The 20,135-nt window shown below is 49.1% G+C and overlaps 1 protein-coding gene across 1 annotated transcript in view; it reads right to left on the minus strand.

Annotated features, from left to right (window-relative positions):
* The window catches only part of btv (dynein cytoplasmic heavy chain beethoven), a 96,459-nt gene that overhangs the window by 44,994 nt on the left and 31,330 nt on the right, over window positions 1-20,135 (minus strand). Inside the window, exons 17-35 of the mRNA XM_070535314.1 lie at window positions 19,518-19,667; window positions 18,970-19,084; window positions 17,512-17,679; window positions 17,260-17,418; window positions 15,746-15,987; window positions 14,590-14,719; window positions 13,908-14,126; window positions 12,905-13,009; window positions 11,431-11,675; window positions 10,910-11,046; window positions 10,030-10,148; window positions 7,757-7,939; window positions 6,819-7,042; window positions 5,962-6,065; window positions 4,898-5,121; window positions 3,277-3,465; window positions 2,129-2,216; window positions 1,380-1,587; window positions 518-644 (exon numbers count right to left, since the gene is read on the minus strand). Coding sequence (XP_070391415.1) covers window positions 518-644; window positions 1,380-1,587; window positions 2,129-2,216; window positions 3,277-3,465; window positions 4,898-5,121; window positions 5,962-6,065; window positions 6,819-7,042; window positions 7,757-7,939; window positions 10,030-10,148; window positions 10,910-11,046; window positions 11,431-11,675; window positions 12,905-13,009; window positions 13,908-14,126; window positions 14,590-14,719; window positions 15,746-15,987; window positions 17,260-17,418; window positions 17,512-17,679; window positions 18,970-19,084; window positions 19,518-19,667 — 3,136 coding nt within the window. The remainder of the gene's footprint in view (window positions 1-517; window positions 645-1,379; window positions 1,588-2,128; window positions 2,217-3,276; window positions 3,466-4,897; window positions 5,122-5,961; window positions 6,066-6,818; window positions 7,043-7,756; window positions 7,940-10,029; window positions 10,149-10,909; window positions 11,047-11,430; window positions 11,676-12,904; window positions 13,010-13,907; window positions 14,127-14,589; window positions 14,720-15,745; window positions 15,988-17,259; window positions 17,419-17,511; window positions 17,680-18,969; window positions 19,085-19,517; window positions 19,668-20,135) is intronic.

Below are 20,135 nucleotides of genomic sequence, written 5' to 3' on the forward strand. Positions count from 1 at the left end.
TCATGGCGATATCATAATTATCGTATCAAATTCTCGCTCACAAAAATAATGCGTCATGATTATGTGTCTTTTTGGAGTGTTGTCATCCCCTTGTGCCGTTTGACTAACACATGGTCGAGAGAGCAGCGTCTGTTTTGACACTGTGTTACTCTCATTGACGCACGATGAGTTGCTCAGTCAAGGAGTGAATCAGATTCGAGGCATGTAGTGCGCTGCTCTCGGCAAGCAAATGGACTTCGTTCTTAAAAGTAAAAGAGTTTGCGTCTACGTCACGTAAAGCCATGGATCTCCTCCTATACATACTACATACTCGGGTCTGCGATCTGGTGAAACTCCCTGGCTGCGACTAGCGCGTTTATTGAATAAGACATGGCTAATGGCTCCTTTTCATATACTTGGAAATTGCGCTTACCCGAAAATATAACAGAGGAGCTCAGTGTATATTAAAGGAGGAGTGCTCTTTGACATGGTACGGTTTGAGACATGAGCATTGAGGCGCGCGCTTTCTGTGACGTACCATCTGCAAGGTGAAGCGCAGAGCCCGAAAGAAGTGTTCCTCCACGAGGTCTGCCACTGCGGCGCCCCCCTGCGGCTGCCCCTGGACCCACGAGGTGACGATTCCCTTGACCGGACTGTTCTCGGCACTGCATGAACCAGGATTTTCTCACCATGCGCTGTTGATCATATGTTAGCTAATAGGCAAGCAAAAACGAGCACCATAGCTGAATATTTTTTTTTTACCATTAACTCTTAGTGCGCATAGCTACCAAATTCTTCGCACAGCTTCGTACAGCAAGGGGTACGGCGTGCATGGGCACTCGACAATTGTTCCCCGAGTGTCACTTGCTGAGAAGTACGTGTCAGGGGTAGGCATATATAGTCGCAGAATATGATGCTAGAATTTCACGGCCAATTCTTTTTTGGACGGGAATTCCATTTGGCATTCGTACTCAAGTGAGATTTACTGACCATTCTCAGTGAACGCGCCCACTTTAAGGCTCATGTTGCTATTCCTGGCCATGATGCGAGTAACATGACAAAAATCTGGGGCCGAATTCGCAAGGCTTTTCGATCGGCCGAACTGTGTCATTTGCTACTACATACCAACGTCTTAGTATTGTTCTAATTGACAAGCGCCCAGCTGTTGAGCGGCTCTTGGGTACGAAATGCTTAGTGAATACGGGCCCTGGAGCTTAATTCACGAATCTTCTCGTGCTTAACTTCAGGTCACCGGCAGCCACATTCGCCAACAAGCCCGCTAGCTGTCACGATTGTCACGATGGGAAACTGGCTATCGGGAGAAGAGAGCCGCTGTTACGTTCTCATGCAATGGTAAACACTTAACGGGCAAATCTGGCACGGCGTACAAGGTGACTGACCTCAGGAACACCATGCCCACGCGAGACACGGTGGCTGGAGACGCTGCTGCCAGGCTGTCCGTCTCGAACACAAAGTGCACGTTGGGTCCGAACTGGATGCGTTCGCCCGACGGCAGCGTCAGCAAGCGGTTATCGTCCAGGACCGAGTTGAGCGATTCCACCCACTCCGGGTCCACGTCTCCATCGCAGACGATCCAGCAAGAGACCTCTGCACAGGCGCAGGCAACGTTTACGCATGTCGCCCTTCGACAACAAAAGATTTGCGCAGCATTCTTCGGGAGTATGTAAAAGAACATATCCGTTGCGTCGTTCACATGCATCAGTATACATCTGAAGCAGATTAGACACATGACTGATCTCATAGCAGTTTATGGTAAACGTTTTAGTAGAATTTATTACATTGCTTTCAGGCTTTTAAATCTGGAAAGTGCAATAAATGGTTGGCGCAGGCCAGGTTAGGTTACTCCGACGAGCACTGGCCGCACACTTGAGCAGCAGCAGAGCTATCGTCTGGTGTCCGCCGACACTTCGGGAAGGCCACGTCCTGCTAGCAGAATGCCAACTGTTGCGCATGCTGTGCTGGTGGGCAAGGCATGTGAGCGATATGTTGGAATACCGTTCCGCAAGAAATGCGAGCTTGCACTTGATGCCGTATGGGTAACAACGCGTACATTCCTACAAAATCGCCGCGATGCACTCGTTCACTGCTTCCCCATCAACCACCGTAAAGAGCGCAGTGTTGTTCTTACCCTGCGGTTCCCTGGCGGCCTCGCGAGCGCTGGCCGTGAGCACTCCGTCGCACCACTCCCTGGTGTCCGGGTGGACGTAGCCCAGCAGCTGCGAGCGAAACACAAACCCTCTGTTTGTCTACACTTGCGTCTATGTCTACTAACCTGACACGCATAGCATTCAGCACACTTCCAGAGCTTGGGAGTGGTACGCATGCAGCAATGTGCGTTTGTGCCCCCAAGTGGAGGTTGTTAGGACGAAACAATGTCCTTCGATAAAGAAGCGGTGCCTTATTGGCAGGCCACTGCTAGTCGCGCCTTCTTCCGCGAAACAAAGACAGCCGCTGTATTGCGTCGCGCAAGGCAATAAGAAATGTCGTCGTTTTGCACCTCACTGACAGCTGAGGTTCGCCTGGTTGGTATCGTTAATAAATCAGATCAGTGAAAGGAAATGGAGTAGCAATGGGAAGCTTCAACAGCAGAGTCCAGCCCATCTGCCAACGCAAGCTCGAGAGCAAGGTGTCTGGAAACTGTGGTCTTCTGTGGACGGCGCAAACGCTCTTCTTAGCGCGCGGCTCCTGGTCAATATGTTCGGCGCTGTGCAGTATCCAAGCAGTCTATCTCGGGAACTTCGGGACATGGCTACATAGGTACAACAGACGCAAAACGCAAGCTATTTTGTATGCACGTTTTGTAACGCCAATATATTTTGGGCAGATTTTGGGCAATGCAAATCTCCCAAGTTGCGGAACAGGGGCCGAATTCACAAAGCTCTTCGTTCCTAAGTTCACTTCGCCATTCACCGGCCGCTTTCGCTAATGATATGTCCGGAATCAGGGCAGGCTAAAGTTTTCTCTTACGAAGAAATCTAGCTTAAGAACGTTTTGTGAACAAGGGCTCCGAATCCCAGGTGGTGGCATCAGGATATTCCCTTTCCAGTGGCTTATAGTCTGCTTAAGGTTAATGTTGATGATAAGTATTACGAGGATACCTGCGATAGACGCCCCGGAAGCTACCCGGGGTACCCATAACGTCTATCTCTGCATGCCTTTATGCCTAAAGGCAGGCTTCCAGAAAAAAAAAATCTGAAAAAAGAAACCGCAGTGCACGTAACAATGATGCACCGTGACGTGTTGGAAGCACGGTACAATTTTCAGAACGGCACATGCCTGCTGACGGGGCAGAGACTTTGGTCCGAGCAGCCAGAGCCGAGGCGGCGGTTTTCGCCCAGCGGAGGCCGTGTAGATGGCCCGCTGCAGCAACCGCCACACGCTTGTCTTGCCCGAACCGGGAGGACCCACCAGCATGACGCCGGTGCGCTGGGAGAGCTGTTCGCGCAGCTGCAGCACCTTGCGCACCTGCATGCAAGTTTGCTTCGAATTCGCAGGTCGAAACAAGGTCCCACGCCTTAAGCTGCACAATTTTTGCGCAGCTCGTACAAGAGAAAAGGAGCCACAGGAAAAGGCAGGCTTGAATTGATCAACAGTGGTCGAAAAAGGAAATCTTCAGCATGGAGACAACGTTTCGGCAAGGGGACTATCCTTCAATGTCAGCGCAACAGCAGCTGTTGTCCGAGGGAAGACAAGCAAGTGCCCTTGTCTACACGTTGAGTCCGTGCTGAGGCTTTCCTTGTTACCCATTTCTGGTCACCTCTAGCGTAGGACGAACGAGAAGTAAGAGATTTCGCGTTATTTCGGGACGCACTGAACATGAATAATCAGTCACCTATTTTTTGTTATTCTCTTTGTATACCGATATTGGTACAGGCAGAGCAGAGGGTAGAACGACGTCCCGCGGCAGTTATGACAAGTAACCTACACTCTTTGGCGTCACATCCGACAAGAAGCGAGGACCGCTCCAAGCGCGTTGCTTGTGTAGCCAATAGATGCAACTGGATGCTACCTACGCTGCTGACATAAAGTTAGAACGAACGCACACTTTCGGTGCATATCACATAGTCATGCGTTTCGACACCGCCGAATTGCGTAGACCGAGTGTTCGCAACAGTTGCTACGGGAAGTGTGTCAGGACTGTGTCCTGGTTGGGCTGCTGAGCACGAGGTCGCGGGATCGAATCCCGGCCACGGCGGCCGCATTTCGATGGGGGCGAAATGCGAAAAACACCCGTGTGCTTAGATTTAGGTGCACGTTAAAGAACCCCAGGTGGTCAAAATTTCCGGAGCCCTCCACTACGGCGTGCCTCATAATCAGAGAGTGGTTTTGGCACGTAAAACCCAAATATTATTATTATTATTAGGACTGTGTCCTGAACAATGATGATTGCGATGTCTTCTTTTTTTCTTACCTCAACGACGTTCTCTGCAATATTGAAAACCTTGGAGGTGTGTTTTATTTGCTCAGAGCCTCCATAAAGTTTCACCAGGAAACGGTGGAAACAGCGTCATATAGTTCTTGCTTAATTACCACCTCCTCTAAGACCCCTACGACTCTTGTCTTCTGTGTTCCAAGTCGTTTACTCTGTCCCTAATTTGCCACATCCTTTTGCAGTAGTAAGGAGGCTGAAAACCCGATCCTACTTCAACAAATGTGGGCAATGTTTATGAACACTCCCCACTTAAGAGTGTGTTTACTTTCTTCCCATTGTCTCGTGCTCTTTTCTTTTTCTATTCGTTTCAGGCCGGTTCAATCAACTCCGCGCAAAGTAAACGTACAAGCGGCAGGGCTAAAATTTTCAGTTTCCTTTAGGCTTGTTTATTATTGCTGCCTCACAATCTCGTAGAGCGTCACGTTTCCGCGCCACGGTTGTGTATGAGAATATGAGATAACTGACCTGCGCTTCGTCCCAGGTGAGTCCCAAGTGGACGTACGCCTCCCGAAGTGCCGCCCACAGCTCGTCCTCGCCAGCGCCGTCTTCCGTCGACTGGACTCCAGGGAAAACGTCGCGCAGCAGCCTCTCGAAGTGGCCGCAATCCCGCACCGCCAGCTTGGGTAGCACCTGCAACCGCACCGCTCGCACCACGAGGGCCTGTTCCCATGCCTGGCGGCCGCCGGCGTCTGGAGCAGACCAGCGAAAACAGGGCACACGCGTGACGCCCGCTGCCATGTGACCACATTCAAATTTATCACTCGTATAAAGTTTGTTTGTATAAATGTAGTTGGCAGTCCTGCGGTGCTGTATCAAATTTTCCTTATCGCGTGTCGTCTTTGCTCTCGTCGTGCGAGGCTGTCCTTGTTGCGTTATGTTATCCTACGTTGTTTTGCATTATCCTACGCCACATCCAATAACTTTCGTTACGTCGTTTCCCTATGTATCACTCTGCTTTGACCGCTTTTCAAGCAATCAGGTGCCATCTCGAGTTGATATAGCGGCTGAGGCCGTAATCTACAGTTGACTGGGTGTAGCCATTCCGGTAGCGTCAAGGATGTATGTCCGCTTATGGGGGCAAGAACAAATTTAACCTCCAACCCTCTACTCTTGTTCAATCATTGGCTAACCATGCTGTAGAGGTGCAGACAGTTTGGCTACTTAATGAAGTAAGAAGGAATCACGACGGAAGGTACACTGGCCTTGCAGATAACGTCATCATATGGCCATTTATCGATGCAAAATCTAGGTGGCCAAATTTTGAAGCTTCCTGTGTCCCGTTTCCTTCATTACCTCCTTAAAAGCGCAGAAAATATTCGTTAATGCCCCGTAAGCACTTCACTCTTAAAGAAAATACAGTGCCTGTCACTGCAGCGATGTGAGGCCGAGTAATAATGCGCACATACTAGGAGACGCATTCGTCGCGAGATAGCACATGCAGTCGAAGGCAGCCAGTGAAGAGACGTCGCCGAGAGAGGTTCGGCTCCATGCCCGCGCACATTCCTGAAAGGTAGACGGGGTCAACTCACCCGAGGGTGGTGTGGCATCGAGCCGCATTCGTCCGCAGGCGAGAAGGACGCTCTTGAGCGCCCGCAGGCCCCAATCGTAGTGCTGCTGGGGCACCAGCAACTCCCTGCACGAACGCACGGCCGACACGTGCTCGTAAGGAGAAAATTGTCTGCTTTGCGCGCGAATAACTGCAATCCTCTGAGCGTCTTTAACGCAAATGTGGGACCGCATTTTGTAGCGATACGTTTCATTTCTTTTAAATCCTCTTTTCTCATCACGAGCCGAACTGAGTGGTCCGTCTTGACGATTACAGCGCTGCATCGGCGTTCCGCCCAGGGACGAAGGGTGTAGTGAATGGAAAATAAAATGGATCCTTACAAGACACGGCTCTCGACCCTGTTTCTGTTGTTTAACTCCATTGACCTAACAAGACATCTGCTGAAGCGCAGCTTCCTTCACCATTGAGTGAGCAGACATCATCATGTCCCACGAAATTAAAAAGAAAATGCTGATTTTACCATTCCCGGTACTTTGGGCCCTCCAACTATATTTTGGTTTAGTTCCTTTATCCCCTAAAGCTGTCAGACAGTTAAGCCCTCAAACGGCTGAGCTCTTATTTACTGCCCGACTTTTTCCAAGCAGTTATGTATGCCTCTCTGAGAGCCAAGAAGTCAGATCTTTAGGCCACGCTAACATGTGTTGATTATACAGAATCACACAGCAGAACGTACACGAAGCGCGCAGGATCAACTGAATATCAGCACCGTCAAAGAAGAGAACATGCTTGTCAGGCCTAATAATCGTCTTTTGCACGCACAAACAAAGAGAGAGATACCGCGGTGCAGCGCATTCCAGTACAAGGAAATGTATACGATGCCTGGCGAGTTGGAAAGCTGTCACGAGTCGAGCGGCCAGAGACTGCGACCCTTCGAATCCGCCGGCCAGCAGAAGAGCGCGTGCGATGTCTGCGCTGTCCGGCTCTGCCATTGCCACGGGCCGGAACAGCTGCTTGAGGCTGTCGGGGAGTCGCTGGCGGCCTCCGTATTGCTTTCCCGCTGGGTTGAGGGTGATGAAGACACCGGCACTCCGGTCCAACTCCACCTGCAGCAAAGGCGGGTGAAACATGCGCGCTGCAAGGCGGGGGTAGCTAGCTCCCTTGGGTACGCGAAGCATGCACCTGTAGCAGCTGTCAAGAAAACTCCCAGTCAGAACTTATAGGTATAGGCCCTCACTTTATAAGTTCCAAGTGAGTGCAGAAAGGTATTGCAGACAGCGCTAATATATATATATATATATATATATATATATATATATGTGTGTGTGTGTGTGTGTGTGTGTGTGTGCGTGTGTGCACATATATGCCCGCATAAAGCGAACAGACAATGAAGTCATATATATATATATATATATATATATATATATATATATATATATTGCAGACAGCGCTTGATTAGCGTTGGTGTTGTGTGTGTTGCCCCGTCTCTTGTTGCCTGCCCGCCGTCAAATATGTGATCGAACACACAAAGGTAAGTACAATTTTGATTATGAATGTATGTTACCTGCAATTCACGTATATATTTTTTTCTTTAATTTTCTTTTCCCTTCCACTATATTGCCCGCTGAGGCCCGCTGTATGTAACAAGTAAATAAATAAGTAAATAAATAAATAAATAAATAAATAAATAAATAAATAAATAAATAAATAAGCGCAACGTTTTAAGCGTAGAGATGTAATGTGGCTTATTATTCAGGCAGTGCTTCAATGGTCACGCACGTGAACTGTTGGTGAGGACGAACTCTACGGTAATAGCATACCTGCGCGCCAAGCAGGCGGACGTGCGGTCTTCCGTGATGCAGCGCCAGCTGCAGGTCGCCGATGAGTGCGGCCATGGCCGAGAGCACGCCTTCGTCGAGCCGGTTGAACTCGTCGAGGCAGCCCCAGGCGCCGCTACGGGCCAGACCCACCAACAGGCGGCCTAGCGAGCGTTCGTCCATGCTCTGCGTGTAATTTCCCAAACTGAAGACCTAACTAATTAAACTGGCGGACCTTCATCGCAAAATGTTGGAAAAGAAAACTCAGAAAGAACACGCAGACAGGAGAAAGCGCATGAACGTGCGCTCTGCTACGGAAAAGCCCGAAGAATTTGCCATTAATCGCGCAGATGTGGCTACGCATTTTGCTCAAGACGGTGAATGTGTAGCAGCGGTGTTAAGGGTGCCACTTCATGATCTCGAATACCATCCGGCCAGAATAGAAGAAGGTTCGGCCACGCGCACGCTACTACTGTGGAGTTGGCAGCGGTGGTCTTAGCAGCACGATTGCCACAAGAACATTATAAAACATGCAATGCAAAGAATTCCATTTACATTTATACCGACTTGCAAGCAGCATACAATGCCTGCTCTGGGCAAAAAAAAAATCGAATGCCGATTGTTGAGGGAATTCAACAAATTGCGCACAAGTTATTGACAACAAGCGGAAGTCAACTCCGAATTAAGTGGGTTCTCGCACATGCCTGAGTAATAGGAAATTAATGGGTAGACAGAGAGGCACGAGCAGCTCTTAGACGACAATCCGTGTCGTACGCTAGAGATTGCCCCGCCCACCTTCACCCACCGACAATACAGACGCCCACCAATCCGCGCTATGTAGAGCAAGAAAAGAGAGGAAATCGCAATGCGACGTTCATTTCCCCAAAATGCCGACACTGCAACCACGACGAACCCAAGTACTTGTGAGAAGGCTGGCCACCAATACAATGATGCCACTTCACAGGAGACATCTCTTCTTTGGTGACGAGCCAAACAAAGGGATGTGCAAAACATGCCAGCAACAAGCCACTACAAGACATGTGATGTGGGATTATCTTAGGCGCGAGGCAATCCGCAAGCGCATTATGAACGAAATACATCGAGGCATCCAGCCACCACATTGGATGATTGAATTTGACCTCTCCACGTCAATCAGAAAGATGTTTTCTATCTGTAGGCGAAGTTTTCCGGATTCGAATATGATGAAGACGGACAGGCCATCGTCTTCTTGGGAATCGCCAACGAAGACTCGAACCAACAACCAATCTCGCCCCCTAGATGAGGTGAGTCTTCACCGCAACAATCAGAGATTTGACGAAGGCAGGCATCGTGAGGATTAAATTAAATGTAGAAAGAATGTATTCACATCATTTGTACATGGTTGTGACATCATTTGTACATGGTTGTGAAGCGGTTCTGCTTAACACGGGCGATAGGAAGGCCTTAAATAACCCCTCGCGTACAGTCGTTACAATCGGTGGAGAGGTCCCCACCGAAAAGGTCATTCACTTCTTGTGGTCTTGTTGTAGTCTGCTTGTGAAACTTGGAGAACTTGGGGGAACTAGGGGAACTAGTAAAACTTGAGGAACTTCGGACCCATGGAGGTGTCAGTGCCTGCGTGTTCAGCGCAATCTTGTGTCCCTTGTGAGGCTGTGAAGTCAACCATATCCTCCCCTTACTGTCTCCTCCTTTGTGTCCTGTCCTTCGTATACGCTTAGGATGTGGAAGGGGCCATAGGGGTGACGCTTTCTCGGAGATGTGGGCAATTACCTCGACACAAGAAAGGAAGCTGGAATGCTTCCTACACTTGAGAGGTCGGATTCCAGGCCGATCATAACAGCCATCAACACACGCCTCTATAGCTTAAAGCAATGAGGGCTTCTAGCTTTCTTTGAAATAAAGACATTAGAAATAAAATAATATATCTTTTAAACTATAAGAGAAGCAGAAGAATATAGATATGTGATAAGGGTAGAAAGAGGATGCCACCATATTCAGTTACGTCAGCGCCGCCATTTCGACAAGAGGACTCGTCTTTGCTGAAGCATTGACGAATGTCAATGCTTCAATGCGATAATGAACTTTTGGATATCTTATACCACAAGTACAGCATATGGTTAATCAAAGTAGTGTATAACTGCTGAAATCGCTTGCTATAAGCAAGTGCTGTGCTACTATGTAAACAACTTACGCCTGTGGCGAAGTCACCCGCGAGGAAACCAAGATATTACTGATTACAAAAATTGCTTTTCACCATTGATAGATAGGATACACACCTCATCGCAGTTGAATACCAGCACTTGCCGTCCCAGAGCATTTCCCAACGCTTTGACCGACTCCGTTTTCCCAGTGCCTGCTGGTCCGTATGGGTTGCCCCCAACCCCCAGCCGCATGCCTGCGAACGCATCAATAAGGCTGACTCAAGTCCCAGCACACGCGTTTCATGCCTCGTCGCACACAGTCGAAATAGAAGTGTGGAACGTAATTCACCTTTGGGAAATCAGAATTACTAGTTATTTTGTCGAAATATCATAACTGCTGCCTCCAGCCTTATAAAACATTCTAAAAGAAATCATTTTTCAGTCCCCTTCTTTTGCCCACGACGCCGCTCGAAGTATATTAATAAAGTGTCTCTCTCGCTTTGCTGCCTCTTTGAAAGCGCACATGCGGATGTACGTGTCCGCATGTCCGGGTGTCCGCGTGTCAGCGTGTCCGCGTGTCCGAACTCTGAGGAAAACGAAGATCAGTCAGGAGACAATGGCTCGAAGAGGGTGCATGGTATAACCACCAGACACCTATAGCCTGTCTGAACCAAATACTGTTAACGTGGCTTCTTATCTGGTAAATGTAAATGTGCATTGTAATATGTTACGCACTTTACACCTGACGTAGTAAGAATCTAGGTGTGTCTATACATATGATTGGCGTCTCTGACGTGCACGAGAAAACCTAGCGGATCCAACCTCACTTATGTGTATGCGCTGAGTATGCGTACTATTGCTTAGTGAGCGCAACGTGAAATGTGAGAAGTGTGAAATCACCCTAAAGGAAGCTCTGTCCGGGCATAAGTTGTGCCTAAGCAGCCGCCCGTCAAAGGTAAATCACACTGGCAGAAGGAACACGGGCTGCCTTCAGTGCAGCTCAAGAAGAACTCACCTTGAGTCAGACTGACGAAACATTTGTGGGTGAGAGCCGTGTACACAAGTCGGGGAGCGCTGCCCTGGTACTCGTACGTGTAGTCGAAAGCTGCGTCTACCATTTTAACAACAGCCCGTCCGTCGCGCAGATAGAACCTGCAGCAGGGCAGCATTCTATTATACTGCTGCGAAGAAGACACGTGCGTCTCGTCGTGTCCTTAAAACCGCACTAATATTTCGGAGCTTGTGCGACAACGGCATATGCAGGGAGCGTCACTTAGCTTTCGAGACCGTTGCTGATGAATGCACACTGAGTCAACGCGCAATGCATATCGTATAGAGCAGTAAAGCCTCTGGTATGCTAATACCCCTTTCAGTGTTTGCGTTTGGCTTGCACACGTTAAATAAAATTTCAAAATTTATGAGCCGTTTATCGTTGAGTATAACTTAAGCAGTGGCGTTTGAAGTAATTTGTTAGAGGCACCCGTCTGGGGCTCGCTCAGCGTGACGTAAACGTCGCTTGCCGACCGGAGAGCATACCTGAGTTGCTTCTGCCAGTGCCAGTCGTGGACCGAGCGCACATTGCGGGCACTGAGTTCCTCGACGATGGCCAGTCGGTGAATGGCGTCGATCAGCAGCGCGTGCAGAGAGCCCATCTGCGCTCCCGCGGCAGCCAGGAGGGACAGCTGCGAGCGCACCTCGTCCAGGAGCTGAGCCAACCGCCCAGAGTCCAGGGCGGCCTCGCACGCTTCCGTGAACCGAATCCACTCGGCCAGGCACACCACCTGACCACCAATTCAGCACGTACTTAATATTCGACGTAGTAGTTCAGCGGAAACCCGCAGAACCACTACTTAATATTTGTTCACTGTTTTCTCCTTGTAGTGCTCGCCAGCAAAGCACTAATGTTTTGACAATTACTTCCTGATCGTATCAGCACCGACGACTACATCCCTCAGGGTAGGCAAAATCATCAACAACACATGCGCCCAAAGACTAAGCAAACGGGTCGTTGCTCACACAGTAAGTCTGACAGTTGCCGTAGTAAAGGGAAAGCGAGAGAGAGAGCAAGGACAGGAAAGGCAGGGAGGTCAACCAGACGAGCCCCTGGTTTGCTACCCTAAACTGGGGGTGGGGAAAGGGGAATAGAAAAAGCAAAAAAGCAGGAGTGCACCGAGTGCGTGTAGGAGGGACATTATACACAGGGACACTCTAAACTACGGTCTCTTAACTCGGACCATGGTGCACCGGCTTAAGAGGCCGTAGTAGAGGGAAACATAGAATTAAAATTTAGTGGTGTCGTGACATTAGCTCAGCGTTTTTTTTACATAATAGTGGCAAGAGAAAAGAAGAATAACATCAGCACTTTGTGTGCAGTGTTCTACGGATTGACTAGGTGCCAACTCCTTTCCCTTATTCACTTCTTTTTTTTTTTCAAACGCCATAGCTCACTGGACACTTCACCCGACAAGCAGGGGTGCAGATGCCGATGACAGCGGTACAGTAACGCCTTTTCTTACAATTTTATTATCTGTTATTTCATCCCGAGCATAAACTGACTGAAATTATTGTCTCGCTATAAATGAAACACTTAGAATTCTCTACGCATTTCTTGGTATCGGCGACTGTTACTTTTTCGGGAGAACCGCACCTCATGCATTTCTCCTCCAATGGCGGCATGACTTCATGACACCCGATCTCCAATTAATACAAGCGCGCACCAAGCCGGACGCCCGGTTCCTCCACGCCGGATCTCGCACGCCCCCTCGCAACGTGCAACCTTTCCATAGTGGCAGGTCACTGTTTTCAAAATCGTGATTCTCCGTTATAGCTATCTAGGGCACTGACTTTCTCCGAATTCACAACGTCGATATGACAGTGAGATCGCTGCGCATAGGCATGCGTGTGCATGCGAGGAGCGTGCATTTATATGCGTGCAGCCGATTGCATTCGTCTCCCTGCGTGTGTGCTTCTGGACGCAAAATGCTGGTGTCAACTAGCGCAAAGAGCATACCTGGGCTGGATAGAGCGAGGAGTCTGGACCAGGGCTTGCAATACTGTCCCGTAGCAATGCTTGTAACGTGGACCGGATCTCCTGGCTCAGATCACCAAGCCAAACCTGGAAGGGCCCCGACATACACCGAGCAATAGGGAAATCGTTTTAGACTGACCCAAGCTTGTCGGAAGTGCGCAAAAAATATCTTGATTGTCGCTGAGTTGCATATCGCACGGAGGTAAATTTGAGCGCTGATTACCGGCGGTAATCGACATCAGTGGCCTGGCGTTGACATGTCCGCTTCCGTTTAAGCTTTCAAATCGTCTGCAGTGCCTTAACTTGGAGTGTTGCCACGTAAGGGAATAATCGTTACATTAAAATCATGGTCGCACAAATACACATTCAACGCCGGCATGGTTTTAGATAGGACTGTATCGACATGAGGCCCTAAAATATTTGTAATTACCAGTCAGCATTTATTTAAACGACCCCTAATGTTCAGCCCGCTGTTTTACAAAGACAACACGAACTATTTTTCTTATTGCTCTTATTTAATTTATTACAATTAAGGATGACTGTAAATATTGCGCTGCCTAGTTCAATACCGATGAAACGCCTTTATGCACTGCAACCTTCGCCTCCAAATGTGGCGGACGTTTACAGCTTGCTCGCATTCTCGCGCAAGGGCAGTGCAGCGCTTTCTTACTTACGTATAACTACACTCGCTGTAAAGGAATGAGCATTACGTTGTTTTCTTTTTCTTTTTTTCAAAGAACGCGAGGACTTCGACATAAGCACTTTCATATGGCTAGTGGATTTACCTACGAGTTTTAGCAACTCTACGACTTAAGATGTGCTCCTATGCATTTACCTTGAAAGGTGAATGTTATGCGAAGCTGAACACTAAAAATCGCGTCGATGTCATGTATTACGATGATAGCACATGTGGTCACTGGGCTCCAGTGGTCAACCACGTGACTAACATTTTGTCAAGCAATACAAGCGAGTTTGAGACGCTGACCTCCGGGTCCGGTGTCAGCTTCACTGGCCGGCTGAGAACGAGCTTCTCTCCCTCGGGCGAGAGCACGGCCGTGACGCACTCGTCGCCCCACTCGACGCGGTGGACGGCGGCGAACAGCTTGCGCAGGTGCGGTTCCACCGCGCTTGGGCGATTGCCCAGCACCTCCAACAGGTCCTCGTCACCCAGAAAGTAAAATCGAGGGAAGCGGCTACGCTTGTCCTGCGCGCGGTTGCAAGAAGTTGCAGGCGGGCCAACTCCGACAATCTACCGCATCTCAACGTTAAGTAATTGATTGGTTCAAGCGAGCTCAGTGTACCATTGTCCTGACGGAGTGACTGGGTACTTGTGGAATGACCGCAGAAAGAAACAAGGACAGGGACCAGTACGCCACAAAAATACCGGCTAGCAAGTAAACTTTATCGACGACTTTATGAGTCAAGCATTGTCACCCTTAGGGGAAATATCTCACAAGCATTCTAGCGCTTATTTCGGATTTATTCTTGAGTTAAAGCCTTATCCGCATTAGGTGTCGCGTCGGCCTCTTTTCCCACTGTTTTATTTTGAGTTGCTCCGAGGCTGTTGCGCGAAGCGCTTGTCACATTTTTCTCGTTTATTCGATGTTCCACAGAAAGAGAGGCAAAATGGTTTGTCATTTTTCAAGAGAAGCAAATCAAAATCGCACCTCCATGTGTTGGTGCAGCGCCCTCTGGCACCGGCCCAGCTGGTCGGCCAGGGTGTCCAGGGCCTGCGTCTCGGCCGTGCTGCCCACGAGCACGATTCTCTCGTCACGGGCCACGGCCGCCATCAGGGCCCTACGAAGGTGCGCTACTTATGGGCACCACACTGCGCATCACCACGTTACTTAGGAGATAAATTAAGTCAATGTAGAGCTACACCACTTGGATCACGACATAGGGCTTTCAATAGAGGCGTGCTGTTGGGGCGCATTCATCTGTTTACCACGAGTTCTTTCCAATCCGTAGTCGCGGACTCTCTGCTAATGACCTGGATGGATGTCCAGTCGTCGCACCACGAAACTAGCCTATATCCGCAATGCTAACAGCTGTGTGACCTGAAATGATCACTTCCGGCTTTTTGCACACCGCAATTGTTCGCGGTGAGTGAATTTAGCGTTTTGTGATGGCAGACGGCTCATCGGGAGTTTATAAAACACGTGGTGGGCCTAGTTGATGCATAGCTTTCAAAAAATGAAGAGCCAACAGTGACGGCACACTAAGAAGGAACAAAGGACAGGGCTCCTTGTCCTGCCTTTGTTTCGTCTTAGTGTGCCGTCACAGTTGGCGCTTCATTTATTAGGAGTTTACACCCTTGTGATCGTAAGTTTGTTAGCATCTTAGACTTCATTGCCAAAAAGTTTTCTTGAAACGTTAAAGATTGTTTAAGCACCGCGTTCACGCGAGATTCATTATAACGTTACTCAGCCCTGAAGCCCCAGGTAAGTGCGCTTAAGGGTATAATTTCTCAAATGCACCTGATACCCTCAAGAAGTATCGGGAATTCACGCGTAGTGTCGCGCTCAGATGCAAAGTACGGTGCGTGTTGCTCTATTCCAAGAGTGACACATGTGGTGCCCGCGAGGCGTTTAAATGTAGCTAACCTGACCTTCTTGAACACTAATCTGGTTACGAATTTCAACTGCCAAGATCTTCTGCCACTATACTCTCACCAGCCGAACATGTCATTGTGTGGCTCACGATGATCCATGAAACGTGTACGCGGCGCTATGTCTGACGTCACAAGTTTGAGGCACCTGCTCCATTTCTTAGCCGTCAAAATGCTGTGGAAAGACGTGCCCGCAGCAATGGCTCGTTAGGTACCTCAACTGCCGGCTGGCGGCCTCGAACCGGGGTGCCTGGTCGGGAAGCAGGGAGCGTGGAGGGCCCAGGAGCGGCTCCAGCTGCAGCCACTGCTGCTGCACGCGCTGAAGGCCACGCAGCGCGGGCTCCAGGCGTGCCAGCCGCTCCTCCCACAGGGCAGCACCATCCGCCAGGCCGGCGCTGGATCCCCCACCACGGCACGCTTCGGCCAGGGAGTGCACCAGAAGCTGCAGCTCGCCGACCTGTGTGGTCGCATCCGCACGCGCTGGAGCTTTTTTAAGAGCAGTAAAGTGGAAAGCTGGGCGAATAGGAATTGATGCATTCTTAGATTCAGCGCAGGAATCGACGGCAACACAAAAAGGAAGTACACAGGAACAGCACTTTCTAACAATTGAAGTTTACTACAAAAACCTAAAAAAAAGGAAAATACCATCTTCCTGCGCATGTCATTAGATCACATGGAGTACTTAATGAAGCATTTGCGTCTCATAATCTAACAAGATGTGCGGCACGGACAGGCAATCATCGCACATCTTTTGTATGTGAAAGGCTTCTGCAAGTTCATGAGCTTGTTTTTCTTCGTGATTACGAAGGATCTTAGTTCTAAAGGCTTACATTCTCGTGTTTTATTGCATCCTGGAAGATGGGAGGTAGGCTTTCCCTTTAGAGTTTTAGTGTGCTGACGAACGCGCTCGTTCACGCCGGTGCCAGTCTGCCCAATGTAGGCTTTGCCACAAGACAGAGGGAACTCGTAAACGACGCCAACAGACGCAAGAGACGAAAGGGCGTTTTATGCTTTACAGGGCAATAAGTAGTAGTGAACCGAAGTACCTTCCCCCCAATCGCGGCAAGCCTTTCCAACCTTTAGGCTGGCAGAAAAAAAGCCCAAGAAATCGTCCTAAAATGAACGATTCTTGGCATGTCGTACCAAATACCACATGTTACGGTTCCTTCTGCCGATTTAAAAAAAAATTAAATTCTGGGGTTTTACGTGCCAAAACCACTTTCTGATTATGAGGCACGCCGTAGTGGGGGACTGCGGAAATTTCGACCACCTGGTCTGCCGATTTGTGACGCAATCAGTTCAACACGGAGGCTGCGGTCATAAAACGTGGTGTTCTAGTGAGACCGTTTCCGCTTTACTATAAGAGATCGGCGTATTGTATCAGCACATGTGCTATGATAGGCTGATGATTATTACGGTAGTAACTGTCGTGATGATATCATTATAATCATTATCCCCATAATTGATAGTGGTAGTAGTGTTGTTAGACATAGCGCGAAAGCACCCTCCTTCCCCAGCACACGGTTTTCGCCCTTCAGCTATAAACTGGCTCTTTAAACTGGATCCGTTCCAGCTGTGAGCAAAGACAAAACGTTTAATTTATGTCATGGGAAACAATTGAAGAACATCGAAACGATGTGATAAAATGTAAAATGTATCATTTCGCGCCAACTGGCAGTGCGCGAACAGTTTGGCGCACTTAGCAAGTCACGAAGGCGGGACATCGCACCTTTCCCAGAACTTGTGCCCATTCTTGCACGATCATCATGTGGTTGCCCGCGGAATCGGTGTGGTCCACCAGGGAAAACCGTGCCGTGCTTCCCCACACGTCAAGCTCGCTCAGGATGGTCCGTATGTTCGCCTCCGAGCGGGCTCTGCTGTTCAAGTCCTGCGCAGCGGCAAACGGACAAATTCAGGAGCGGGCACAGTGTGCAAATGGCGTCGGTGCACAGTTAGCGCTGTCACTGAGGGGCCACCGTACCTGGAGCTGAGCTTTCTTGGTGGCCAGCTTGGGCGTGACGGCGAGCAGGTGCGACAGGCGCAGTTCTTCCAGCGGCCTGCCAGTCGCCTCGGCCAGCTGGAACAGCTCGGCCCAGTGTTGTGCCGAGAAGGCCTCCCCGCGACACAGTGGTAGCATGACCATCGCTGCCTGCGTGTTGAGTTCGATGCGAGTCAGCTTAATTCACTCTTGTTGACCTGGGCTTGTATTATGGTATTAAAACGCGGGAAGAACGCCGCTCTGACCACTGACGAAGCGGCGCGAAAACCGCGAAGCATCGAAAATGCACCGCTAGAAAATCCCTGCCCCTGTTTTAACACGTGCAAGAATTATTCAGAGCCTCGTTTGCACCCTTAGCGGTCATGGCTAGCTCCAAAAAGTATAATTTGGATGGCAGCAGGCAGCAAGTGCAGTACACAGCGCCGCTCACTATAGCACGAAGAATGTGTATGCAGAGCGTGAAATGACTTGTTTCGAATGAAGCGACTGTGTGTATTTAAAGCAAATGAGTAAATTTTCTTCGATGTCTCTATGCAAGAACAAGTTTTCTTTAATGTGGTTTAGCAGACAACACATGAGAGCGATGTCATCGCTGAGGCAGGCCATAAAATATGCACTCAGTTTCGAGGCGACTTCCATTCGCTATTTTGTAAATATCAGTGCCCTGTGCTACATCAGCGGTCCTGCGGCTAAAAGAGGGGGGAAATGATAATCGTGCTGTGCCCTAGGCCGTTTCTTGACCTTATAACAAAGGACGTGCTAAAACATATATAAGCATTGAAGGTTACGTTTGCGCATGCATAAGCGAAATGCATGAATAAATTAAAGCTGCAAAAGTATGCTCTCCCGCGTGTGTGAAATTTTTTTAAATGATTCTGTAGATTTGCTTGATTATCAACTTGAGTTTGGAATTCATCATACAGCGGAAGCGAGGACTTTGGACGTGGTTGCTTGCTTTTCTTTACTTTCTTTATTACAGGACTACGTGATGTTGACACACGCTCGTTGATTCATACGCGGAAGCGCCGTTTGCATCTGGTAAGCACTGTTAAAAAAAAAGTCAGGACGTTCTTGTTAAAACTTGTTCGGTGCGGTGCTGCCATAGACATCGTAGGGGAAAAAAATGACTGCTAAAGTTCGTCAGATTAGCAGCGCAGGTGAGCACACATGAATCGAATACCCCCGTTAGCATTCCAAGTATCACATCGATCCATACATAGCAGTGAAGTGTGCGACAAAGTGGAGTGAGGGCTATTATATTATTACGCCTAGACTATGAGCATATACTGAAATTCACGTTCATCTCGCAGCCTAACGGTCACGAGTAGTGCATGTAGTACGGCATCATTAGTGATTGCCTATGAATATTATAATTAACATAACCACTGCTGCTCAGCGCAAGAAATCAGTGGTGTCGTAAACGAGACGAGAAGCAGCCACCTTGTGCGCGTCGATTTCCTTGTAGAGAGACGCTGCGACGGCCGCTGGTGTGGTAGGATCTTTGGCCCGTTGAGCCCACTCCGCCAGGAAGTGCTCCAACTGATGAAGCTGCCCCCTGCAGGCAGGTTAACGGCGTTCAAGAACGGAGTCTACCGTCTTCTTCCAGGAGTTCACCTGTTCGCGACACGCCGGAACTTTGATATGATAGTCACGTAGTTTATGCTCGACGAGACCCCGACTAGCGAAAAAAAAATAAAGAAATTCGTGCTTGCGAATCACATGTGCCAACGAGCACGTTTTCTCGATAAGGAAGCGTAATTGGAAGCTCACTCTCTGGCACTTCGGTGCGCGTCAACGTCGATCATGCCGACAATAATAGAGTACCCATACCTTTCTTTTATTTTCTTTTTTTTTTCAGAGCAGGAGGGCTCAGTTTGCCAAACTCGTGAGACAAAAGCTCTTGGTGTATCAGCACTTCGCGGTTTGAACGTATCGTTTGGGTTCCAGTTGTCTAACGTTCCTATTCCATAGCTGTTCTACCGACGTGCCTCATGAGGATCCACTGCTGTTGGCTCAGCTCCTGCAGCTCCTTGCGAAACTGCTCGCGTAGTGCCCAGGCGGCCTCGGCCTCCCGCAGTTCCTGCTCGGCCGTCGCCAGCTCACCGGGTCCTGCCAGGCCCAGTTGCTCCGCTTCTGACCTGTGCATACAAGCTGCCTTGTGCTTCCTGTCGTGTCCACCACACCGCAGCCTTGCGAAACACGCTCGAGGCAACAGGCACCTCGGCAACAACATTCTTTTTCCCGACATTATAGCGAACCAAGAAAAAATGAAGGTCACAATTACGTTGTATGCAACAGGAGGAACCGCATTCGTTCGCCGTTGACTGCCGCAATAGAAGGCATGATAAGGGAAAGTACATATTTACTTAGTACTAGGTGCGTGTAATACTGTTCGCTCATTTAAGAAGGATTGTCCATCTGCCTATAATGGTGGCGGACATGCAAGAAGCTGGGAATGAAGGCGCTCGGGCAGGTATACGTACAGGGCAATATTTTAATTTTTTCCCATTCCCTTTTATTCTTAGCACCGCCATGGTAGACAGGTTGTACGTGATAATAACATAAGAGGCGTAACGCTCGAAGCGATACCGAAATACGAAGAGAAT

Source organism: Dermacentor albipictus, chromosome 3 (genome assembly GCF_038994185.2).
Source record: "Dermacentor albipictus isolate Rhodes 1998 colony chromosome 3, USDA_Dalb.pri_finalv2, whole genome shotgun sequence".
In the NCBI taxonomy this organism is placed as follows: domain Eukaryota; kingdom Metazoa; phylum Arthropoda; class Arachnida; order Ixodida; family Ixodidae; genus Dermacentor; species Dermacentor albipictus.